The sequence below is a fragment of the Hemibagrus wyckioides genome, linkage group LG03 (assembly GCF_019097595.1).
Source record: "Hemibagrus wyckioides isolate EC202008001 linkage group LG03, SWU_Hwy_1.0, whole genome shotgun sequence".
Lineage (NCBI taxonomy): Eukaryota > Metazoa > Chordata > Actinopteri > Siluriformes > Bagridae > Hemibagrus > Hemibagrus wyckioides.
This window is the reverse complement of record NC_080712.1, coordinates 11,977,805-12,004,640: the sequence shown is the minus strand read 5'-3', so window position 1 is coordinate 12,004,640 and position 26,836 is coordinate 11,977,805. Positions and strand designations below refer to the sequence as shown.

Below are 26,836 nucleotides of genomic sequence, written 5' to 3'. Positions count from 1 at the left end.
CACTTGGGGGCATCTCAGAGAGCAGCAAGCAAACTTTTTTAAGTTCTGTGAATATATATATATATATAGGTAAGAACAGAAAACCTACAGCCCCCCGAGCCCCCCGATACTTTCATATGAGTCATTAACCAACACTATACAGTGTGACATGACGAAGAAATTCAATGCTAAACCTAGACACATCAAATCAGGCGCAAATCATTTTTTTTTAAGTTTTAAGTTAACTACATTTTGGACATTTAGCAGATAATAATATAGGTTTATTATACTGTATCTATGCGTTCAAAACATACGAACAATAGAGCATAATAGTTTTATTATTAAGCAGCTGAAACATTACAGTATGTAAAATTACAAGCAAACACAGAACTAACAAAAACAAAACCTTACAGTATTAAAACGTACAGTAGACCACTGTGGTGTCACTGAGCTGCTCAGTGCTCGCTGTAAAAAGTCGAAACATTTGATCATAAACACATACTCAGCAAGACATGAATTATAAATCTTCACAATATATATAAATAGGTCTCATGTCATTTAATAAAGCCTGCACAAATATCACGCAAAGTGCCACGGGGCATCAGGAATTAAGTGCTATAGATGGTGATTTAGGTCTTAAGTCAGCATTAATACAGACGGGTGACAAATTAAAGGAAAAGTGTTTTAATAAGATGGCGGGCCACCAGGAGCTGCTGAAACATCATCAGTGTAAACCCTTCACACATTCTACAACACTCTGGAAGTGTACTGGAGGGATGAACATCCTTCTGCTAAAAGATGTATAACATGTCGCTCCTATATTATGACATAGGTGTTCAGGTGAGCATGAAGGCCATAGTAAACAATTTACAGCATTTTTATCCTCATCCAACCATTCAGTGTGCTCTTGTGGCCTGTGGAAAGGGGCGGAGTCAAACTGGAAGAGACCACCGCCATGAGGATAGATAGGAATGTTTCCTCAGAGAATAAAAGTGATCAGTCAGATCTTCGTAATCATTTGAACTGATTTTCTTTGGGCCACAAACCTTGCAAGCAAAATACCTTGAGCAATAAAATATTAGATTAATTATCAGAAGTTACCAGGATCTCCAAGTTACCACTGCAAGGCCCTTGAGCAAGGCCCTTAGCTCTCAACTGCTCGGTTGTGTGTGTGTGTGTGTGTGTGTACACATATAAACAAAAGGATAAAATGTAGCTTGATCTGAATAATGTAAAAAAATAACAAATTCACAATTGTTTTCCTTTTATTTGTCAGCCGTCTGTACGTGTGTTTTCTCATTGTAGCTCTAACAGTCATTTTAGCTCTTTGTGTCCTACCTGGTAACACTTTTTTTTTTTTTTTTTTTTTTACAATATATCGGATTCTTTAGTTCCTGCCGTGAAGAAAGTTCATCATTAAGACACACTTCACAGACATTCAGTCACATAAGTGTCTTCCTCAATACGTGTGCTATTATTCCTTTAAGCTCAATATAAATAATTGTTCTCCAATACAGCTGAGGTAATACAGGTTATCTCTCCTCCACTGCCCCCTTCTGGCAGCAGACATGTGGCATCACTGCAGTATTTGAAAACGGGAGCCTGAGAAGAAAATGTCTTTGCCACACAATAAGGTCATCAGTAGAAACATGTTCATTCCACCCCCACCCCCCCATCTAAATCTGTGTTTATCAGATATCCACGTTCACAGTCAGCATACACGATGCATACACAATCCTCACATAAACACTAAAACAGAATCGCTGGTGTCACCTGTTATGTGCACACAACACACCTACAACTACACCTGGGGTTCTCAAACCTTTTCCTTTAACTGTAAATAAAATTTGCAAAGTCTTTTAGGACAGATTTATTTTACAAACATAATCCAGCATAATAGATTTGGGGGGGGGGGTACTTTTTAATTCCTTTCCTTTTAACACTACAGGTTTTTATTTATTTATTTATTTATTTATTTATTTTTTAATTATGATAAATTGTCATTAGGTTTCAGTTAACATTATTCAGAGTCCTGTTTGTTTTTGAGTTATTTAGGTTTGGATTTTAATCGTTCAATTCAAGTGACCGGTCCAAACAGGCTAATAGGAAATCAATAATAATCATAAAAACTTTTGATAATAGTGGGCCGTGACTTCCACCATTAAAACAAAACAAACAAAATGAAACAAAAAAACAAAACAAAACAAAACTATACAAAACAAAACAACATGAAATGAATAACAAAACAAAACAATTCACAGACCCTAAGGCTATACTTTACAGAACCCTAGGATTCCCAGACCCCACTTTGAGAATGGCTCTAAATTATGATATATATTTTTTTATTTTTTTTGCTGTAGTGTGCTTTCAGATAAAAAACAAAAACAAAAACAAAACAAAACAAACACACAAACAAAAAACATACAATACATACACTGGGAATGCAAAGAGGGAACTGATTGTCTTTACATCACAAGCATGCTCAAAAGATGAGTTCAAAAAATCTATACACGTACATTATCCTATGTAAAAATATGTTCAAGCAAGGAAAAAGGAAAAGAAAAACAAAAACTTTGGGTATTAAAAAAGGAAATCGGCTCTGTGATAATGCAAAGAGATTCTGATTTTTATCCCCAAAACACTGGGTTAGAAAGAAATCTCCATTGTGGTGGACACTCTTGTACTTGGCTTGTGTGGGCATGTTGTTTGAGCAAAAATAAATAAATAAAAATAGGAACAAGATGCACAAAAAAAGCTTTAAGTAGTCTATGCCTTCTATACAGCATACAGGTTAAGCTAAGAGAAGTATAAAGCCAGGCTATAAAGGTAATAAAGATAAAGGGAGGATGGCTATATTCACACTCCTCTGCTCTCTGTAGGCCTGGTTTGCTGGCCACAACAACATGCTTTCATGAGGAAGTGAGGCGACTACTCATACCCAGCTTCAAGCTTCACCTCTGACCACATCCTCCAGCACTGCTCGAGCCGAGTGCACGACCGAATGTGCGGACACTGCAGTGTAGTGCACAAACTGCCATTATTTTTCCTCATATCGATGCTCTATACTCAGGCCTTCAGTCTGGATCAGGAGCACCATAAAGCAGCTATCAAGTGCCCTGGATAGTGGACTCACTGTTTCACAGCTGGCTTGTGTCTCTGGCTTTCACTTCGGCTGCTCTTCTTACTTCTGGAGCTGCAGCTGCTGGCGCTGGCGTGGCTGGTGTCGTGTGCCAGCGTGGGGCTGGAGCTGGTGCGCTGAAGAGTGCCATCACTAAACAAACGAGCCTCGAACTCTGTCAGATCTGACTCACCCATGCGAATCTTCGCTCTGAGTAACATGGCGTACGTCCCATAGCGGGTTTTCTAAAAGATAAACCAAGGGCTGTGTTCAGAATTGTAACTTTGAGACCTTGGTCATGAACTTAAACTACTAAAACTCACAGACGGCTAAAAGAATTACACAAACATGACACGTGAGTCATTTCACCTGGATATTGTAAGCTGATGAACTGCTGCTGTAATCATGAAGACTGTTCTGCACTCATCCCTGGATTCTTATTGACAACTTGCTCATACTGAACATCATTTCAAACACAATCAGTCTACAGTTTCTCTTTATACCTGAACTGCAATGATTTATAATCCCACTATCTGCCACCACCTAGAGGCAGAAGAGGATGAGTTCCATTGAAGGAAAATTAAACTGCCTTCAGCAGGAAGCCTCACCTCAAACTCCAGGTACTCCTCCCTCTGCTTGGCCTCTTCTTGCTCCTTCCCTTTGGGCTTCCGCTCCTGAGGAACAGAGCGCAGCTCCTGCAGCTCAGAGGACACGGATCTGAAGCGCATTTCATGAGATTTTGCCTGCTCCTCCTAAACAGAGTGTTAACAGAGAGTAGAGTAAAATAACCACAATATTTCAAGAACAACCAATATTCAGCCTAAACATCCAGAACAGACAGACTGAAACCAAGCCAAAGTGATAATGTGCTTAATAATCTGTTATATAATCTGGTCAGAGGGCGATGATTCAGTTTCTATTAACAGCAGCTTTATGTCCCGGCTGCCAGACACAGATTTTAATTAATGCCCTTGTTCTAATGTCGTTTTGTTTCTATAGTCAAAACTTACCAACAACTTAGTAACTACTAATTTATTAACAATGCAATGTTGACAACTGGTCAGAGAACAGAGTGGTTAAGGTGTTGGGCTACTAATCAGAAGGTTGTGAGCTTAAATCCAACGTCCACTAAGCTGCCACTGCTGGGCCCCTGAGCAAGGCCCTTAACCCTCAATTGCTCAGGTGTATAAAATGAAATAAAATATAAGTCACTCTGGATAAGGGCGTCTGTTAAATGCTTTAAATGTAATGTAAATGACTTTGCATTAAACTTGGCAACAAAATAAGCTGCATTTTTGTCAACAAAAGTAAACAAAAAGAAGGTTGGTGAGGGAATGACTCTTTTTAGCTTCTATCAGAAATAAGTAACTAGTTACAAGCGAATGAAATGTTTGTTGAGTCAATGCAAAATCAAATATTATTAGTTTTGGTAAACTGCAGTGATATCAGAAGATGAAGACACTTTGGGATGATCTGTTACAGGAAAATAACCAACATTAACTTTCTTAATCTCCAATAAACAGATGCCTCATAAAATAGTATCTGGCTATTCAACTGATCATCTGAAGCAGAATGCTGTGGAACATGAATTCTTCTTGCGTTCCCTATTTTGCGAAGAGGTCAAATTTGTCAAAAACACCAAGAAAAGAGCTCCTGGATTAATGTGATGAATTAATGTATGAACAGTTCTTTAAAAATGTCTTTCAAAATTGGCAAATTTCCACACAGATAGCTGAGGTGCTGGAAGTTAACAGTTTTAAGAAGTTTACAGATGAGGGAAACAGGAATATACCTGGGACAGTTTCGTAGTAGATCCCGGTAGAAGCGGTCGGCTAAACTTCTTCTGTGAGCCGATGGCGGCTGGAAAGGGCGGGGCGGAGAACATGGCAGCCACCGTGTTGATGCGTGTGATCCAGGACTGCATCTGCTCCGCATTGCTGAGAGAGAAAAGAGAGCAGCTCACAGGGAATGAAGAAAAGATAAGGACTACATTGACTCCAGGTAGTGATGATAGATGGCTTTGGTTGTATTGTACTGCTTTATTTTAAGCAATATAATAAATATGAACTGACATGAATGTAGCACAGCAGAGTTCAAGAGTAAACCTGGTAAAGCATGTAACACATTCAGCTGAAGACTGATTTATTTGTACACTCTCCCCAGGAGCCAGGCTGTGTTTACTGAGAGTTGGACATGCTTTAATCAGTGATTAACATATCTTTAATGGTGTGGAAGTGGTTTTCGAACCAGAATGCACATCTTCAAGCCCTTTAGGGACGGTGATTTGGGGTTTTGCTTAAAAGTGTACTAGGGTGTGATCCAGTATATTCAGGATAGAAGTTATTTCTCAGGGTCATTTGCACATGACATGCATCACACACAGAAATAATAACTGTTAATTACAGTGTAAGGGTTGGTAATGAGACCAGACATGTACTAATAAAAGCAGGAAAGATTTAGACCTAGTCATTTTGCAAATATGCATGACTTTATTTTGACGAAGTGTAATTACGTATATAGAGAAGTTCAGAAGAAAGTGTTCTTTATGAAATCACACCTATATTGACACCCTTCCCATGAATGGGCCCAGAAAGTGGGTGTGAATCGGGGCGTGAGCTGGGGTAGACCTATAAATATGTACGTTTAAGAACGCTGCGCTACAAACAGGTATAGAAGATTAAAGAGCAAAAATGAAGCAATCCTTTTGGCTAGGAACCTGAAACTACATCAGTGTATATTTCTGAGTGTGCATGACTACGTTTCAGTAGATTTATCTAGGCCAGACTCTCAGGCTGGAGAGGATTCATTCCCCTGAGAGCCACATGACAGAACATTCATCTGGGTGGAGCTCTGTGACGAGGCCACTATGAGCTCTGCATTTAATCAACACCTAGAAGTCAGGGCACTGAGTGTGTACATACATGTGTGTGTGTCTGTGTGTGTGTGTCTCACTTGGGATGCCAGCAATGAGCTTACAATGTCTTTCCCAAACTAAATACTCTTTTTTTTATGTTGCAGAGAAGCTGCAAAGCCCTTAATCCTGAAGACTCTTCTGTGTCAGAAATTTTAAACCCAAAGCACTGACACAGAGGCTTCTAAAAATGCTAAACAAGCTCACCTCACAGAACTTTTCACTATCAACGATTATACATATTTCTTCCCGATTTATATATATGGAGGATCTGCTATACAGGTCCCTGTGAAATTCCTGTTACTATAGAAACGATCATGTCGTTGGACGTTATAAACCTATGATTTGTCTTGAGGCTGCCACTATTGTCAGAGCTGCTGTTATAGAAAATCAATCAATACTTTCTGCCTGACCGGAATGAAGAACTCAACAGCTCTGTGATAGAAATAACTTCAATACACAATATGCACCTTGGTTTCAATACCACTGATCTAAAGGAGAAATCAATCAGCATTTTACCTTCAGGATATTTTATAGTAAATGTCCTGAAGCAATGCAGGTTCCATCACGCTTCTTACTGGAGCTCATATTTGTGTTTAGGAGAATAACTACACAGTCGACAGCTTAATGAACATAATAATAATAATAATAATAATAATAATAATAATAATAATTATTATTATTATTATTATTATTATTATTATTATTATTATATAATTATTTTTTATTATTTTTATTTTTATTATTATTATTATTATTATTATTATTATTATTATTATTATTATTATTATTATTATTATTATTATTATGGTGGAAGACTTACGGGGCCTGGAAGAGGAAGACCCTCCAGTCAGCAGTGCGTAGGTAAAACACATTGGGTCTCTTGCTGTAGTCTGCTGCCTTCATCGCTAGAGAGTGATGGATGGACACAGCGTTCTTCAGATCCTCATCACACAGCTGCTTAGGAGTGCCATATTCACTCTGAAAGCCAATCAGAGCAGAGGGATGTGAACATTAACAACAGCAGAATGAGTTTCTGTATTGTTTCAGTGTCGATACTTTGATAAAAAAGACTATTCTATTATGTCTGTTTAATCAGTTACAATTCCTTCAAATGAAAAGGTGTTACCTTTTGCAAATAAAGGACCAGTCCCTTCAGGATGGCATAAAAAGTCTTCCATCCTCTCTTACCTCGAGGCGCTGTGATAATAAATTGGTATAGTTAAAAGTGAAAATGCATGAAATGCTATTAATATATAATCATCTGCATTAATAAATAATCATGTTATAACTAGGATTGAGTTAATTATACTCCTTCACACCCACAAAAAAAATGTACTCATTTTTCACAGTATTATTAGTTCAGTGATGTCAAGCCAGAGGGGGGCAACATACTCCTCTTGCCATCGGGGTCGGCGTGAACTTTGCGCACGAGGAAGCCTTTCTTGTAGACCTGAGCGTTAGACTGCTGAGCCAGAGACACCAGAGGAGCCCCGCCGCTAGTAATCCTCTTCAGGGTGTGGGACGCAGAGTCTGTCCTGCTGTCGGCCAGCTCCGACACAGACTTACGCACTTCCTCTTCATCACTGTGTATAAACAAACATGCACACACACACACAAAGGAATGTGACCACTTGCTGGAGTTTTTCTTACTATCCGCCTGATTATAACAAGCACAGTGGACTGGACCAGATCTATTATTTTATCACACAGTTAAAGTTTTAGAATAATAATCGTCCAGGAAATGTATACCATCTCTAACTATAACATTTCACTGATCAAATAGATGGCAATACTGGGAGATTATAACCCTCAGGGCACGATAAGCATACACAAATATGGGGTGAAAGTTTGTCTTGTTTGTCTGCTCACAGATATAATTCTAAAGTACTCTTACCGGCACAGAAAGCACATCTAATTCGAAACAGAACCTACGCAACACAATTCCCGCACCAGCAATATGCTGCTTTTCCATCATTCTGATCATTCTGGTGGAGGTGTGAGCCCTCGGTTTAACACTGCAATTAAAAAACTATTTTTTCAAAAGCACTCTCAGCGTGTGGGCAGTACAGTGTCGCGCCTCTCAAGCTCAAATCTTCATCACACAGAGCCACGCAGGCACCCAGGCCTTAGTAAGACCTCACTTAGGCTTATACTATTCCTAAAGGTTCAAAATACATAACACTGTATTTAGCTGTTTATGAAAAATTCTCAAGTAGTTTTTTTTTTTTTAATTTTCTGACCTTTAAGATGCCCAAACTCCCACACAGCAACACAAACACAGCAATATTAAGCAATGTTAACTCCCACATAGCCATGGCATAAATCTGTACATCATCGTCTTCACATGCATGCCATTCAGATATGAATTAGAAATGCAGATACAAAATAGGAATACTCCAAACAAGTGCAGCGAGGTAATGTGTGAGGTAAAGTGCTGTGAGAAGAGACTCTTAGTCACAGAGTCACACAGAGCCATAAATGTCATTCTGACTGACCAGTTACAACAGGTCCTGGTCAAATAATCTTCAGTTCATTATGCACCATTTTGTATATTTTTGTACCATGTTGTACCACAAAGAGATTTATACTAAAGAACTGCAAAAATGTACGCAAAATGATATGAATGATCTTCTGAATAATCTCTTTGAATAATTCTTTATGGCATAGAAATAATGAATGACACAGACAAAAAGACAAACAGAGTCAGACAGGCAGACAGACAGACAGACAGACAGACAGACAGACAGACAGACAGATAGATAGATAGATAGATAGATAGATAGATAGATAGATAGATAGATAGATAGATAGATAGATTGATTGATTGATTGATTGATTGATTGATTGATTGATTGATTGTTATATTCCAAAACATGGTTTAAAGTATTTATGCAGAGTGACTGTCACACACATCCCTGTGTATATTGTTAATATAAAACGATAATGAATTCGAAAGAGTAGATCAGTATAAACCCTGCAGTCAGATTTACTGTCAGACTTGTGCTGTTATAGAAAATTAATAAACACCTTCTGACCATTTGTTATTGTCCTTTTACAGAAAATGTGCATTTTTCCCATGCACACTAAACAGTAGCATGCCATTCCTGGTATTATTTAATGAATAAAACATCCATTTTGGTGGTCAAGGCCTTAAACCCAATGCCATTTGCTTCCAGCAGCTCAGCCCAACAGCCTAAAGGATGCCTGAGGCCTGTGCCTTTAAATATCCCTCCCTCTCTCTCAAACTGGTACGTAGTCTTCGCCTCCCAAATGGTAATGCTCTCATCTGTTGCTTAGTAACTGCTAGACTCCCTGCCAGGACCTGAGAGAGCGAGTATAAGAGAAGCAGAGTTAGTGAAAGAGAGAGAGAGAGAGAGAGAGAGAGAGAGAGAGAGAGAGAGAGAGAGAGATGAAAGGAGTACAGCTGAATGAAAGAGAATAGAAGAAGAGGCGCAGCCAACTCTCTCCTCCCTCGTTCACAACACACTAACAACAGCGCTAAAGCCCTTGAGGAGTCAAACGGCCCAGCACGCTTGCCCTCTTGCTCTGCGTGAGTGTGTAGCGGTGCAGTTACAAATGTGCATTAGGCAGAGAGAGATTTCAACCTGTAATTACACGGTGGCAGCTAGGGAGTTGTAGCCATGGCAACAGAGTTCAGGAAGCCAAAGTCTATATCAGGGGCCAGGGTATCACGTGGCTTTGCCCAGGTTAGAAACATCAGCTCACGGCAGCACACACACCTCGACCTGGCGGAGCAATGCCTCACCACCTTCCACACAGTCTCTCATGGTTTAATCAGTGTTAGAGCTTCATTAGTGCACCTCATTGAGCATGAATATTTAGGACAGGGACTAGAGAAGCATGTGCTTATGTATGCTTATGATCTTAAGTATGCCTGAGAAGGAAGAGAGAACAGATGACAGAAATAGCCTCTAGAGAATAAAATGAAAGGAACTCACATTGTCCACTGCAGCTTCTCATTCTTGATGGAGTTGTAGAGTGCCTGCGAGGGACAGAAAAAGAAACTTCCTCAAAAATAAAATAAATAAAGTTTAACATGTCATGACAGATAGAAATGGTCATATGTGACATGAAAAATATTGCTAAGAAGTAATAAGATCAGTAAACAATATTTACTATTGTTAACGGAATTTAAAATAAAATACACAAACTGAAACAAATCATTTAAAAAGACATTTTAAAGGATGTTAAAGAGACATTTTAAAGGACACTTTATCAGCTCCAGGTCTCCTGAACATCTATGATCTATGAGTATCACATAGTCTACCTATAAATTTCCTCTGGTTTCACCTCCCAAACCATGGAGTTCTGCATGACTGGCAACTTTAACTGACCTTGATGGGTGAATGTGTGTGTGTGAATGTGTGTGCGAAAGTGTGTGCATGCTGCCCTGCCATACACTGGCGTCACATTCAGGGTGCTTTCTCACATCTCTGTTACTGGAATGAATACCACCATGTAGAAGCAAAAGATCCTGAACTGAGACTAAAAACATAATGTAGTATTATTTATCTATCAACTTTGCATGCAGACATACCTTCTCCTTTTTCTTGCGTGTTTGAGGATGGTTTTGTCCATCCTGCACTTTGCCCAGCAAATCAGGAAAGGCCAGGGGTCTGAGAGAGCGTGATCGTGGTGCTTTGGTGTAACGGAACGGTTCCATGACGCTAAAGTCCCGGCCACACCGCACCGAGCACAGAGAGCGTGAGCGAAGCCGACCGGCTGAATGAATACTGTTCAAGCCAATCATTTTCAAATCTGGACCTGAGATTCTCGACCGTCCTGAAGAACTCACAGGTCTTCTAAACACTGAAGTCAAGAAACAGCACTTGCGAGTGACAACTTCTACAGAAGAATGAGAAATTCCTTCTTCAGCTTGGCTTGCTTAGAAATCCGAATTGAGAAGGTCTCAGAACCTCTCCGGCTCTTTGATTAGCAAATCAGTTTTATTGATTATACATGAAGAACCAATCATGAGACCAAACCTGGGAGTTCCATCCCAGGGCAATCTTTCTTTTCTTTTCTGAGCATAAGCAGCAAGGAATTGAGGACAAAGAAAGAAGTGGTGGTGCAAAGATCCTGCTGACGCTCTGTTTTCTTTCTTTTTTTTACACATGTGAATTCTCATAGTGATGCCACGTACATGCACAGCTGACAACGCACAAAGCTGACACGCTTGCAGCTTTGATAGAAATTAAGCAGACAGAGTACGGTGACATGGCACAACAAACGAGAAAAGCAGACGTGCGCACATGTCCAAGTAAAAAACGACCAAAAAGAGTGAGACTTTAACTCCTGCCTCTACTCACAGCGGCATCCCAGAACTCGCTGTGACGTCACAGTCGCTTCCCCCCAATGGGACAGGGAAAGAGACATCAAAAGAGAGACGGCAAGGCATAGAAAGAGGACAGGCACTGCGGGAGAGAACGTAGGCACAAAGCGATGATTTGGTTGCTCTATAGTGGCATTGCAGGTTTCCTCTATATCACCCTCTCTCTGTCTTTTCCTCCATAGCGCTCCTGAAGTCTGCATTTATATCCTTCTGTATGTGCCGTATTTCCTTCCTTCATCCAAGTTCTCTCACTTTTTCTTGCAATCTCTTTGTCACTTCCTCTCTCTTGCACACTGGAGCTTGATGCTGTGTGCATAGAAAAAAGAACACGCTTCACAGCCCAGCTTTTTTGTTCTTCTTATAGCCTCTGCTTTCCTCTCCTTCCAGTCTCTTTCTTCCTCTGTGCTGCAGATAGAAAACGAACTGAATTGCACTGAGAAGGAGATCTGATGTGGGAGGAGTGCTCACCCTCCCTCACCCATTCTCTCTTTCTCTCTCTCTCTCTCTCTCTCTCCCAGCATCTTCTTCTCTCAGCCTTCTCAACGAATCACAGGTCTGAGATCAGCTCTGCTCCCGCCTTCTGGTGAACGTCAATCAGAGTCAAGTCCTGGCTTCCCCAACACGGTGCATCATAGCAGTAGCAGCACAATTGACCTGTTGCTCTGCCCCCGTGCATGAAATTACTTTGCATCAAATTCAATTGAATGAATTTTTCATTCACAGCAGGTTGAAAGAAGCTGCTCCCATGCTGTGTGCATATTCAAGGATACAACACAGGAGCAGGTTCATGGTGTAATTAGGACAGTGGGTCCACAGCACTGACATAAATAGAGATGCTAGCATAAATGTAGATGCATATATTTCCTTCACTCTGCAAATCAGCTTCTCGCTTGTCTTGTCAATCTCCCCCTTTTTTGCTTTTCTCTCTCTGATAGCTCAGGGACACTGCAGGCTCCATGAATCCCGCCTTACTCAACTGTGACCTGTTTTTCTGTGTTCCCTATCACCCTCCTCACCAGCACCACCGCCACATGAGCACCAGTTCTCAGTATGGCAAAGTGCAGAGTCAGAGTCACTAAGTGGCACTGCAAAGTCCCAAGTTACAACTTGCAGGCTGTAATAGTATCAAATTTATTCATTCATCTTTCACTAAGGGCTTTATGCTCATCTAGGGATGCTAGTCTATTGCAGGGCACCATGCGCGCACACACACATTCATACTTTCACACCTAAGGCTAATTAATCTAAAAGTCAATTCTCCTGCATTCATGTTTTTAGGTGTGTGGGACGAAACCAGAGTAAAACTACTCGAACCTTTTTACCAAAAAGAATAAACACACACACACACATATATATATATATATATATATATATATATATATATATATATATATATATATATATATACATATACATACACACTATATTGCCAAAAGTATTCGCGCACCTGCCTTGACTCGCATATGAACTTAAGTGACATCCCATTCCTAATCCATAGGGTTCAATATGACGTCGGTCCACCCTTTGCAGCTATAACAGCTTCAACTCTTCTGGGAAGGCTGTCCACAAGGTTTAGGAGTGTGTTTATGGGAATTTTTGACCATTCTTCCAGAAGCACATTTGTGAGGTCACACACTGATGTTGGACGAGAAGGCCTGGCTCTCAGTCTCCGCTCTAATTCATCCCAAAGGTGTTCTATCGGGTTGAGGTCAGGACTCTGTGCAGGCCAGTCAAGTTCATCCACGCCAGACTCTGTCATCCATGTCTTTATGGACCTTGCTTTGTGCACTGGTGCACAGTCATGTTGGAACAGGAAGGGGCCAGCTCCAAACTGTTCCCACAAAGTTGGGAGCATGGAATTGTCCAAAATGTCTTGGTATGCTGAAGCATTCAGAGTTCCTTTCACTGGAACTAAGGGGCCAAGCCCAGCTCCTGAAAAACAACCCCACACCATAATCCCCCCTCCACCAAACTTTACACTTGGCACAATGCAGTCAGACAAGTACCGTTCTCCTGGCAACCGCCAAACCCAGACTCGTCCATCAGATTGCCAGATGGAGAAGCGCGATTCATCACTCCAGAGAACGCGTCTCCACTGCTCTAGAGTCCAGTGGCGGCGTGCTTTACAACACTTCATCCGACGCTTTGCATTGCACTTGGTGATGTATGGCTTGGATGCAGCTGCTCGGCCATGGAAACCCATTCCATGAAGCTCTCTGCGCACTGTTCTTGAGCTAATCTGAAGGCCACATGAAGTTTGGAGGTCTGTAGCGATTGACTCTGCAGAAAGTTGGCGACCTCTTCGCACTATGCGCCTCAGCATCCGCTGACCCCGCTCCGTCAGTTTACGTGGCCTACCACTTCGTGGCTGAGTTGCTGTCGTTCCCAAACACTTCCACGTTCTTATAATACAGCTGACAGTTGACTGTGGAATATTTAGGAGTGAGGAAATTTCACGACTGGATTTGTTGCACAGGTGGCATCCTATCACAGTTCCACGCTGGAATTCACTGAGCTCCTGAGAGCGATTCATTCTTTCACAAATGTTTGTAAAAACAGTCTGCATGCCTAGGTGCTTGATTTTAGGGGAATATTTTTAGCCTTTGCTTATTTGTTGTTTTTGTATTGTTGTTTAATTTGTAATTATTGTTATAACACCCCTTGGTAGATACACTGCACTACAGAAGTATTAGCACCCTTTATGAAAATGAGCAAAAAAATAAGTACAACAATAATAACACACACTGTAAGTGATATTTTAAGCTCAAACATACAGTATGTAGTTTTATTTATTTATTTATTTATTTATTTATTATTATTTTTTTAAGTAATTCTAATAAGAGTTATTTTAAAGAACATTTGTAGTTTCTATAATTGTTGAGTAGAGTTATTCGAATAATTGTGTGAAATTTCGATTTCATATAATTGTCCTTGCTCATTTATTTGAATGGTGTCAATAATTCCAGAGGAAATGTCATGCAATAAAATATAGCATGTAAATATAAACTATAGTAAACACAATGAGGTAAAGATTATTCAAGTGCTGGTGTAAAAATATCTCTGAAATCCAAACCTGTGAAAAATACAAAAATAAAAATCTCAGCTCTCTATTAGAAGCATATGGAAGTCAATCTTTATGTTCATGAAATGCATTTTAAAGCCAGGGCTGTGGTGAAAAAGGCTGCTTAGCTGTCAGTGTGGGCAGTGTGATAATGTGGTACGGGCTCTCCACTCATATTTGCATATCCTCCACAACCTCAATCCAGGAGACACAGAAAAATGACACTTTGCACGCAATAAGGCGTGGCAGGAAAACAATTTGTAGTCTGAAAGAGGTGATAAAGGGAGGGAGGGAGAGACAGAGGAAGATAGTGATGGAGATGGAGATGGAGATGGAGACAGAGAGATTTGTGATGCTTTTATGGCAAAACCATGACAAAAGGCTCATCTCAGCAGGAGGCAGCCAAATTCCCATCTGCTACACTCCTCTGTCCTCCCATCCTCCCTCCTTTCACTGAGATACTCAAAATCAGAAGCCGTGCAGTTCCTCTATACTGAGCTACACACCAACGCAAAGCTTCACCTGTTGCCTCCTGAGCATCTCGGCACATCTCTTGCCTACACTCCACACTGGTAGCCATTCTGGGAATTAGGAGTTATATGAATGGGTGAGTTCAAGAGAGAAGAAGGGATCCTACTGTTTTCAATATAAAACTCACCCAGAGCTTGGCGTATAATTTAGTACCTGCTACTGATTTAATGCTGACATCATCTTAGTAACTGAGCAATCGTCTACAAGATTCAGTTGCCAAGTTACATGAAACATACATCAGTGTGGTGAGGGCTGTGTGCTTTAAGACAGTTTGAACATGTGACATTCAATGCTAGGTTTATATATACTGTATATATGAAATGTGCGAACCAGGCATTCCAGAGAAAAAGAAGGAGAGACAGGAATGAAAAGAGAGACAGAGAAAGAGAGCACAGGAGACGGAGAAGCGAGGTGTCAAGCTGAGTGGCAGAATGTTCCAGAGAGCACTCGGTACTCAGTTCATCAGTGTCAGCGCCACAGGCAGGTCATGTACACACACCATGTACACAGAGGAGAGCAAAGAAAAAGATGAGACAAACATGGAAGGACAGAGGAAAAAATGACATATGTGATATAAAAATATATCGAAAAATCTGAGCATGACATGTAGAATGGCGGTAATAAAGTGCACCATAAAGCATTTACTACACAAACAATGCAGAAAATTGGAGGGCGAGATGGGAACGTTGTGTCTGGATTAATTTTGCATAGGATGAATAAATCCTATAATGAATCCTGCTCCAGAATGACAGTACCCCTGTGTACAAAGTGAGATCCATTCAGTCATGGTTTGATAAGTTTGGAACTTGAGCGGTCTGCACATAGCCCTGACTTTAACCCCAGTGAACACCTTTGGGATGAACTGGAGCACTCATCTGCAATCAGTGCCTCACCTCGCTAATGCTCTTATGGCTGAATAAGCACAAATCCCCACAGCCACATTCGAAAATCTAGTGGAAGACCTTCCCAGCAGAGGGCAGTTCATTATAAGACCAGAAAGGGAGCAAAATCTATAATAGGATGTTCACCAAGCACATATGGGTTTAGTCCACATACTTCTGGCTATTAGTTTACAGTATGCTGTATAAGATTACATTATATCTATCAGGAAAGAAGTTTTGCACTTCTGTATACAGGTACACCAAGAAGCATTCCTTTCTAATATCTCCCATCAAAAGCAAAGAGAATCTAAATTTTCTGAGCATAAAGGAATAAAATATAGAAGGACTTCAGAGAAGTGTCACTTCTTTGTAAATTATTGAGCACAGGTACAAGCATATGCATGGTATCGCAGCAAGCGCTGTGTTGTAATAAACACCAAAGCAGCTTCTATTAAAAGATTTGAGGTGTAGTATTCCTGGTGCTTTAAGTATGAGACAACCATGCATACATGATGAAGTCACTCCCATGCCTGTGCTTTATACAGAGATTGCCTATCCCATGTGAACTGATGATAATCATTACAGACATCCTCTGGCAATATTACTTAACAGGCATATGTCAGGACAAAAGAGGGGGTGGAAGGTGTTGGTGTCTCAAAGCGAACGTGTGGGAGACAGAAATAAAGAGAGTTGTTTGGTGTGTGTGTGTATGTGTGTGGGTGTGTGTGGCAGGGGCCCCACAGTGCTTTATAAACCCGGCATGACCAGAGTGGTTCAGGTGCGGTCATGACGTGCCTATTCTTTTTGTTCACTGATCTCGGTAATCCTGCTGGAGTGATAAAAATAGACTGCCTTTTTCACAAGCACACTTGAACACAGGAGGTTCAATGCCACCGACTCAAACAAATCCTCTACAGTGCAGATTGCAGATCCCAACATATCACACTCTTATTGTGTATTTATAATTAGGCTGCGCTTGAAAAAGGTGGGAATCACCACACAGAACAATTGCATCACCCACTTATCAGCACAATTGCTCTTTCAAGCATCACGTTCAAACTGTTAACAGCTTGTCATCATTACTGTGCTACAATCAAAACAAATCTGGCCCAGTTAGTGACTGGACACTGAATATTTCAAACGCATTATGTATAGTTTTATGTACATCTTAACATTCTGTATGCAACACTTTTTTAATTGAAAACGAAATGTGCTATATAATAAACATTATTCCTCTGCAACTTATTTACTTCATTCACATGTTATTTACCTCATCCAGATGCAAATGCTCTGTGTATTCATGTTTCACTCTAGTTTATGGAAAAAAGAAGAACGCTATTTAGATGCGAGGTTCCATATTTCCACTGCTGCATCTTCAAAATCACAGCATCAAATCACTGACCATCGCTGCAGACCGAGATCATTATCGTCCCTGTAGCAGATTGCATCTTAAACAGCCACCCACACTGGCTTTCCTACACACACATGCTATCAGATTAATCACACCCTCAGCTTCTGCACGTTCTTTCTCATAACCTTCCTGTTGCTAGGTTCAACTATTATTACACAGCACTGTGTTTTATATATTGCATTCTGCATGTGAACACACAGAGAATGCATCACGTTGTTCCCTGATGATCGGCCCTTAAGTTATTATTTAAGGGCCTTGTTTATATATTTAGCCTGTTTCAATGCCATTTTTTAATTTGCTAGTGCTTTAAACAGTACAAATGGTCACAAAGAAGTTTTACAGGAATCTGATTGAAGATTGTGAGTCCTAATGAGCAAGCCTGAGGCAACAGTGATATGATTTCTCACTGGGGATGACAGGGATGTGATAGCTTAGGGGTTAAGGCAGTGGTCTACTGATCAGGAGGTTGTTTGTTAGAATCCCAGGTCCACCAAGCTGCCACTGCTAAGGTTTTTAACCCATAACAGTTGTATAAAATGAATTAAAAATGTAAGTTTTTGAGCTTTGGGTCATGACTGAAAGGATGAGATCCTGAATACAAGCGGCCGAAATGAGTTTCCTTTGTAGGGTGGCGAGCATTTCCTTAGAGATGAGCTCTGTTGGAGTAGAGCCGCTGCTCCTCCACATCGAAAGGGGCCAGTTGAGGTGGCTCGGGCACCTGTTTCGGATGCCTCCTGGACGTCTCCCAAGGGAGGTGTTCCGGGCATGCCCCACCGGGAAGAGACCCTGGGGAAGACCCAGGACACGCTGGAGGGACTATGTCTCTCGGCTGACCTGGGAACGCCTTGGAATTCCCCTGGAAGAGCTGCAGGAAGTGTCTAGGGAGAGGGAAGTCTGGGCATCCCTGCTTAGACTGCTGCCCCCGCGACCTGGCTTCAGATAAGCGGGAGACAATGAATGAATGAATGTAAGTTGCTCTGGATAAAGGCATCTGTCAAATGACAGAAATATAAAGGTATGACCTGAGAAAGAAAAATGGCTTATAACGGAGCCCACCCTCTTGTGGGTGTCACAGGATAATGGGATTTGAACCCATTAGTGTATATAGGTTTAGAAGGGTAAAGGCGTGTACCCTTACCCTTCGAGGATGTTTATATGAGCATCATATAGCAGAAGCTCTTATGTACACGTCTTTGGTATTAAGGTCAGATTATCCACTGAAGAAAGGGTGAGACTTGAGCATAAAGCTTTTTTAGGAAGTGCAAATCTGTAGGCTATTTCTGTTGGACTGTCCATAACAGCAGAAAAGTCATCACAAGTGCAGTATCTTCAAGCACAGCTAGTGTCTCCCACCTGCATGACAACTAAGAACCTGGAAGGACTGAGGCTAACATGTATTTCCACTGAAGCACTTCAGAATGGAGAGTTCAGAATTCTGTTGCACTGCCCATTTGGGTCATGATAAAAAAAAAAAAACCTATTACAGATAACTTGCCAGTAAGTGCACTGCTGTGTATTTCCTTCACACCTTCACCCAGTGTTCTTCAGATACATAGGCTCAGGGAGCAATAAGACCCTGGCCTTAATTCTTAAACTCCACATTTCTATGGAGCAACTTTACAGCCAACATCAAACCAACACAAGGATAACACACACACACACACACACACACACACACTGGCTAAATGGAGGGTGTGGTATGTGCCAGACTGAGATAGCATGGTTTTCTCCCATCTCATTTGTGTTATTACAAAATTCGCAGTTGACTGTGTGTAGAAATCATGCAAATCAAAATATTTCTGTGTTGTGATATAACAGCTTGTATAACAGTCAGGATTTGTAAATTTATAAACAGAGAATGGCAACACATGCAGCTGTCCGTGTAGCAGTGTGAAATCTTGTGTGTGTATGTGTGTGTGTGTGTGTGTGTGGACAATGTCCCACCTTGAGCAGGTCTTTTGGGAAATTCTGCCCATCATTTAAGCCCTCCAGGTTGCTTATGAACTGCGCACATGACATCCTCTTCCCCACATTCTGTGCAGGACAGACAGAGAAAGAGCGAGAGAGAGAGAGAGAGAGAGAGAGAGGAAGCTTTAAAACAGTTACACATTTATAGTGTCTGGATCACACCTCTGTGCATGCTGAGTGAAAAAGACCTTATCATAAAATTCAGTGTGATTGCTCCTACTCACATGGCCATGCAGGTCTGTGTTCAGCAGCATCAGAGCGCAGGTCAGAGTGTGGACACTGCCTGCAACACAAAAACACAGCATGAGCAACAGAGCTATCTGCTGGCACAATGACGCTGTTACAGCTTTTACACCCACACTGCATGTGTGGTTTACCTTCAGTTAGTACAGTGTTGGTGTTGCACTGGAGGTATCTTCTGGAGAAATGGGACAGCACTCGTTCTCTCTCCTGCGTCTCTCCCATGAGAGCAAACTCTCTCAGGAAAACTCTGGGAACATAGACTCATTATTATATATACAGACCGGTGTATAGGACTAAATAGTTTTAAATAAAATTAAGGGTACGTCTCAATCAGCACATGAGTTCAGTAGTCAGGGTTCAGTGTCTCTCTTAATCACAAAATCCTTCTTTTGCTCCCTAAAAAAATCCTACAAAAACCAGGGAGCATCAATGCTCACTATGTTCTCTTAATCATATTTTCTGAAGCTGTTCAGCTCAGAAAAAATGGTGGATGAACTTTGTCTGCAAATGTAAGTAGCTTGTGTTGTTGTCGCTCTCATGTAATTATTTATTTTAGTGATTTTTTTTACTTTATTTGCCATTCTATATACAGTTTGTTTGACTCTTTTGACTTTAATCATTTTTCTTAAACCTTCTAGCTAGTTTACAATCCCACCTGAAGTACATATACATATACTACCCTTATCCAGAGTGAATTATATTTCATTTCATCTTTTACGAGCTGAGCAATTGAATGTTAAGGGCTTTGCTCAAGGGCCCAACAGCAGCAGCTTGGTGGATCTGGGATTCAAACTTACAACCTTTCAACCATTAGTCCAACACCTTAACCGATGAACTAGCACATGACATACCATGACAGAAATGTGCATGTAATTAAGCTAATACATTTATATGACATAAATCTTAACTAAAATGAAACTAAAAAAAAAAAAAAATGAAATTAGGATGTCACCAGAAATCGAGCCATCAGTGTCCCAATGTTTAGTGATCCAGGATTATTTCCAGTGCACCGACTTGATACACTGATTCATGACCTAGGGAGCTCTGGAGCTGATTAAGACGCACCCTAAGTGCACTTCTTTTTTAAAAGGTCAATTATTATACTAACACTACGTTGCAAAAATTAAGAAATTTTGAAACAAAGGGAGGCAGAAAATGTGGTTCTGTATAAGATAAATTTCACTAGGATTTGCAGACACTTGACAGTTTATTAGGCACACCTACACTCTTAGTAAAAAGGGTTCACTTGATACCAAGCTAATAATCAGATTCCAGCAAATATATCTACTTGGAACCTTGTTAGACAGAGAAACATTCCTGATAGAGAAACCCTCTAAAGAATATGTAAGAATTTCCCCAGAGGGTCTACTGAAGAACCCTTAGGGTTTTTTTAAGCAATATTCTGTGTGTAGCTTGTATCTACTTCTTTTTATTATTATTTTTGTCAGGAATATCCACCATATAGGTCATGATGGAGGTATTACTGACTGTAGACTGCATCTGCATTACTCATCAGCTCCTCTCCTCCCCTGTCAACTGATAGACCATTAATCCTCTATCTATACTCATTTTTCTTTTTTATCAGGAAAATGCACCATATGCCACTTTACGTACATGATGATAAAAATAATAATAATAAAAAAGATCAAAATCATCCTCATAACATGTATTTCCACCTCGCCCCCACCCAGTGTTCTTGTGATACATAGGCTCCGGGTTCAACAAAACTCTTACCAGAATAAAGAAGGTGCTGATGATGATTAACAAATGAGTTTTTAAGAGAAACCCTCAAGAGATTCATGAGATTATTATTATGCATATAATCTCTTGAGACTAACTAGTAATCCTGTACCTACACTCATTTTTCCTTTTCATCAGAAAAATATTACAGGCTGCTGTAACACTCACATCCTTTACTACACACAGTCTGCCTTTACTCTGCCCATCACTGGAAAGAGACCACAGTTGGATCACAAGTGGCCAGATGTTATTTGAGTTGTGTGCATTCGCAGCATAGGTAGTAGATTTGCAGTGGGATTAGTGTTTTGGACGATCAGACATCAAGGCAGTCTGGCAATCAGGTGATCTGCTTTCTAAATAGCCTCCACTCCAGTGCATTACCCTATTCCCACTGTCATGGTGGCACATTTTTGGCAAATAGATTCATTCAGAAACAGGAAGTTGACCTCAAAAAACCGATGCGATGAAAAATGACATATGGCTATGTTGTTAATGACAAGTTTATTAAACAATATATCTAATATATTCTACCTATTTATGAGGCATAAATGCAAATTTTATTATGTTTAAATCTAAATGAAAGTGCATGTACATATTTACATATTTATCTGCACTTGCACAATTTCTACTATTTGCACTTCTGGTAGATGCTAAATGGCATTTCGTTGCTATGCACCTGTTCTATCTATCTATCTATCTATCTATCTATCTATCTATCTATCTATCTATCTATCTATCTATCTATCTATCTATCTATCTATCTATCTATCTATCTATCTATCTATCTATCTATGTGCATGTTCTTACCTCAGAGCCTGATCCACACTCATGCCTGAGAAGTTGAAATAACTCAAGTACTCCTCTGCCACCATCCTACTGAAATCATTACTACAAAAAAAAAAGAGAGGAAAACAACAAGGATTACTTGTGAAGGATTGTGGATTTGCATTTGGGAATAAATTCAGTTTGGCATTTAACAATCATGTTCACATAATAGTCGCTTGTTTATCTGAAACAACAGGATCAAGAATCCATATACAAAACATAAAGTTTTTCTGAAGAAAGAAGGAAGGAAGGAAGGAACGGGACTCTTACTTTTTGCTCAGGTGCCTTGCAATGTCAGACCTCCTGAAACCGTCCAGGTTGTAGAGGCGTTTGGCCAGCAGTTTGGCAGCCTGCAGGTCAGCCTTACTACCATTGGCAATGTTGTAGCTGCCCAGTGCCAAACGCTGTGCCACTTCATGCTCAGGTGGTAATACAAGTCCTGATGCTCGTTCCCTGAGGATGAAAAGAATAACACTGTAACAGTATGCCAAAGCAATGTTTTAATCTTGAGCAACTTTATGTCTGTTTTAAAGAAAATCCAGTTTTTCTCTGTAAGTGAGACTTGTGAGAAAGTGTTTGTAAGGGCTGATACAACACCACCACAGGTAACCCTCATACACACATACACACACACATGCATGGACACACACATTATGGGATCTTTACAACTCCCCATTGTTATTCAGTGAAACTGCTGGAGAAGCGTACTGGCTTATTTCGCCATGGGGTGTTTATTGGGAGTTGTTTACAGTAATCATCATCTGTTTGGCATCTAAACTCACCCACTAGGACACTCCTCTCCTTTATGTCAGACTGCTAAAATACTGGTAAAAATGCAAATCATTATCTCTTAATTAGCAATCATTTTAATGGATCTCTATGGTGTAACAAATAGGGTGTATTCCCTTCTTCCCCAACACTACCAAGTGTTCCTGGGATAGTCTCCTAGACCTACTGAAGACCTGACTAGCTGAATGAATGTCCATTCCATCAAGCTTAGTCATAAAATAATTGATGATGATTGAAAATGATTAATATAATAAATAATACAATATACAGATAACACACAGCTCACTGCCATAGGATGAAGCAGCAGAGGTCTGAGATAAAGAGTATTTTTTTCCCTATGATGTGTGGACACTAAACAATAGATTTAGGCCGTGAGTAAAGTTTCTCAAGATCTATTGCTTGGTCATGAAGTACTTAACTTTGTGCAAAGTGTTTATTTGAAAGAAAAATCAACCGTAATACATTTAGCATTAGTTCCCATCACCTTATTTTAACTCTAAAGGCTCCCACTCTCACCAAATAATTAACCTGAGGCTATGTATTAAGTATAATATTCCACAACGTATTGAGTCATGGGCTCAAGTCATGGCTTATGACTACAGCATTACAAATATTAATATGTAGGCATAACTTATTATGACAAAATCAGCATGCACCTAAGCAGCTCCATAACATACAGATTCGTACAGAAAAGTTTGAATACTTTCAACTTAGTAAACTACACAATGCAAAATATATTTACAACATATTCCTGTTACAACCGATGCACTGTGACTTTGAAACAGATAAAGAGAATGGACATAAAGTGAACAAGGAAAACTTGGACTCCTTACCTTAAAAACACCATCTCACCTCTGTGTACTAACATAAACATGCTCCTATGTTGTTGCTGCTACTTAAATTACACAACCCTTAGCCATCAAGGATCAAGTGGAACTAAATACTTATCTGTTATTGGCCTATTTCTAACAGGATATTCAGCAGAAAAACAGAAGAAGGGAGGAGCCTCTGTGAAGGAGTAGGAGAAAGGGAGGGAGTAAGTTTATTCTTAAAACAATCGGTATGTTGTCCTCGTTACAAAGCAGACTGAAGACTCAGAAAACTACATTTCTCTCTCTCTCTCTCTCTCTCTCTCACACACACACACACACACACACACATAGCTCATAGCTAGGGTGTGAAAGCCTCTCTAAATAATTAGAAAACACTCCTTTCCCTTAACTGGAATATCTGGACCTGCCCAGTTGATAATCCAATAGTTTTCACAATCATTTTATATAAATGATTCATACTGTACTGCCTAAAAATACCCAGAGCCTGTAGATTAACATTCTTCAACCGGTCCAAGAGAATTGTTTTACACTAAACAACAGTATTATTATTACGGCCGTGCAGCTGGTTTCCCAAAGAAAGCAAGCGGCCTACATATCCCCTCTCATTAAGAAAAGTCTCCTCTACAAACACATTCCTCACTCACCCAGGAGCTCTCTACACACCCACACAAACTATGACCAGACTGAAAGCAGGGATGTACCGGTCTAACATGATGTCAATAAAAAGGTGTATGAGGCATCATCTGAACAGGACTTATTAATAGGTGCTAGTTTAAATGAGATATAGTTATTAAGCCTGACCTCTATTTGAAGTAAAAATAATGTCTTTTTGCATTTGGCAGACGCTGTTATCCAGAACGACTTACAGTTTATACAACTGAGCAGCTGAGGGTTAAGGGCCTTGCTCAGGGGGGACCTGGGATTCGAAATTAACAACCTTCTGATCAGTAGCCCAACACCTTAATCACTAAGCTACCATATCCCCCCATTTTTTGCAATCCACATAATCTCAGTTATTGTTAACAGATAAGAGGCTTGAAGCGGACATTGTTAACTTGAATGGAGTCATAAGGAACAACACACATCAGAAATCAAAGCTGGGGCTGATGGTTCAGAAAGCCTATAGGTAACAGGCATCCCACAAATTTTCCCACAAATTCTATCGGATGAGATAATAGTAAGGTAAGAGTAATGATAAAGAAAGATAAACAGTAAGCACACATCATCCAGTCAACGTACAAATTACACAAAGAGACAAACTACAGATCCATTTTGTGTGTGTGTGTGTGTTACTTGGTTTGAATGAAACAGCTGGCTAATGACACGTCCCATTTTTTTAAGAGACATGATGTGTGTGTGAGTGTGTGTTCTTGTCTGAATTAATAAAGGTTTTATGCATAACATTGATGAGATTCCATAGGGTATAATCTCAACCATAACAGTAATAACAGTTACTAGTAATAAAAACATTAAAATCATTCTTGTTCATCTCATTCTCACTAAAATCATTCACAAGGCCCTATTAAAAAGCCAGTGCTTCAAAATGACAACATACATATAAAATCTATCTAGTTTAATACTGTAAATACTAACATAGTGTTTTATCATTTCCCAGTCTGGGGATTAAGGAAATGAGAACATAGACAGCTTCAGACAAGGTTTTTGTTCACAGGACATTTTGTTTAATGTCATGTTTCTATAAAAATGTACCCAATAGCACGTTCATCTGTCAGTCTGATTGGTTAGTTTAATTCCAAGTGAAACTGATAGCTTTGGTTCATTTTCTATTGTGTCTAAACTTCCTTTCCACGCAGTATTTAGTGGACCAGATACAACAAAACATTGACCGAAGCAGGTGGAGCTAGAAATGTTGGCTACATAAAACAAATATTTAATTCAATTGGCAATGGCAAGTCATCCACTGGGGCAAATTGCACTAAGGCAAGGTGAAGTGCATACAGATCTAGCAAACATCATACACACCTAATAACATCCTTGACAGTTTCTTCATCTCACACACAACCTCTACTCACCGATAAACATCTGGCAAGGGAGCATACATGTAGTGATCCTCCAAGGCCCCGCCTCCCCAGCAGAGCATATAGCGAGCCATAGCATTAAAACCCCGTCCCCTGACATTCAGCTTAAGCTCCTGATGGGATCCTTAACCAGCACAGAGCTCAGACTCCCTCATCCTCTCTTTGACTTGTTATCTTTGCAAAAGCACCAATCTTACGTTTATTCCTGAGCATCATTTAAACGAGTTAATGCCACAGTTTCATCTCCTTTTGCTCCTCCTGTGAGGCTTTCTTGGTTGCTGAGTTGGTGTCTGGTCTCTTCATGAGTTCCTGTCTCTGTGCAAATCTTTATCAATCCTCTTCTCACTGGAACAAATGATGCCCATCTGTTCTCTCTAACCTTTCTATCTGTCTATCTGTGTGTCTCTGTTCCTCTCTCATTCCTAGGTTGCTTTCTGCTTTTCAGCTTGCATGCTTGTGTATATTCCTCTGCCTGTGTACTTCTCATCAGCTGGGCTATTTTCTGCTTCTGGATGTGATATGTTTCCTTTCACTATGCAACAACTCAACCCCTTTCCCTCCTTCTCTTCCTTTCTTTGTTACTGCCTCATGTCCCTCCCTCTACTCAGCCCCTTCTCACTAAACTTCTTTAGCAACCTTTGTCTCTGCAGAATCTGACCTGAATATGAGGAGAACTTACAACTGGGAGCAGAAACACGTTGGTCAGAATAGATGTTTGCCCAGTGAAAGTAACCTAAATGAAAATAAATGAGAGCCTTGGAAGGTTTGTCCAGTGCCCTCTCTATTTAAATCCCTGAAATCACGTGACCCGGGAAGCTAATCTCTCAATCACCCTGGAGACCAAATGGTCTTGGCTGAGCTCCAGGTCTCACTGGACACCGGACAGGAAAAGGACCTCTATGGAGGAGCCAGGTGTCAAAGCAGATGGGGTCAGATTTCAGTTTTTCTTGCCAATTCATAAACAGTGGGTTGACATGAAAAGAGAATTGAAAAGCCACAAATTTTACAATCCCTGCAGACCTCTTCCAACTCCCTTAGGATATAACCTATGCTGACTGATCTGTGTACTCAACTCTTCTGCTGAACAGGAAGAGGCCTGGTTGTGAATCTGAAGACCTTTATTTTAGCAACACAAGCTGTGACCTCTTAAA

General features: G+C 40.3%; 1 protein-coding gene across 3 annotated transcripts; it reads right to left on the bottom strand.

Annotated features, from left to right (window-relative positions):
- Window positions 1-1,305: 1,305 nt before the first annotated feature.
- On the bottom strand, window positions 1,306-26,380 carry psda (pleckstrin and Sec7 domain containing a). Of its 3 annotated transcripts, none has more exons than XM_058386255.1 (13): window positions 25,680-26,316; window positions 22,295-22,477; window positions 22,007-22,087; window positions 19,594-19,706; window positions 19,441-19,499; window positions 19,193-19,282; window positions 9,971-10,014; window positions 7,404-7,594; window positions 7,138-7,208; window positions 6,832-6,989; window positions 4,890-5,034; window positions 3,706-3,849; window positions 1,306-3,342 (listed from the first exon to the last, which is right to left on the bottom strand). In XM_058386255.1, exons 1-13 carry the CDS (start codon window positions 25,757-25,759, stop codon window positions 3,109-3,111), a joined length of 1,593 nt encoding a protein of 530 aa, XP_058242238.1. In that variant the 5' UTR covers window positions 25,760-26,316; the 3' UTR covers window positions 1,306-3,108. The 3 variants fall into 3 exon arrangements, with proteins under 3 accessions (XP_058242238.1, XP_058242239.1, XP_058242240.1); XM_058386256.1 differs by lacking the exon at window positions 25,680-26,316 and adding an exon at window positions 23,647-23,930; XM_058386257.1 differs by lacking the exons at window positions 1,306-3,342; window positions 3,706-3,849; window positions 4,890-5,034; ... (2 more) ...; window positions 7,404-7,594; window positions 9,971-10,014 and adding an exon at window positions 16,200-18,177 and having other exon boundaries at window positions 25,680-26,380.
- Window positions 26,381-26,836: the final 456 nt, after the last annotated feature.

Coding starts and splice junctions, on each gene's coding strand:
- psda (XM_058386255.1), bottom strand. CDS start 25,759: ATGGCTCGCTATATGCTCTGCTGGGGAGGCGGGGCCTTGGAGGATCAC. Junction 22,088..22,294: donor GCAAGGCACCTGAGCAAAAA/GTAAGAGTCCCG, acceptor TTTTTTTTGTAG/TAATGATTTCAGTAGGATGG. Junction 6,990..7,137: donor TGGTCCTTTATTTGCAAAAG/GTAACACCTTTT, acceptor ATTGGCTTTCAG/AGTGAATATGGCACTCCTAA.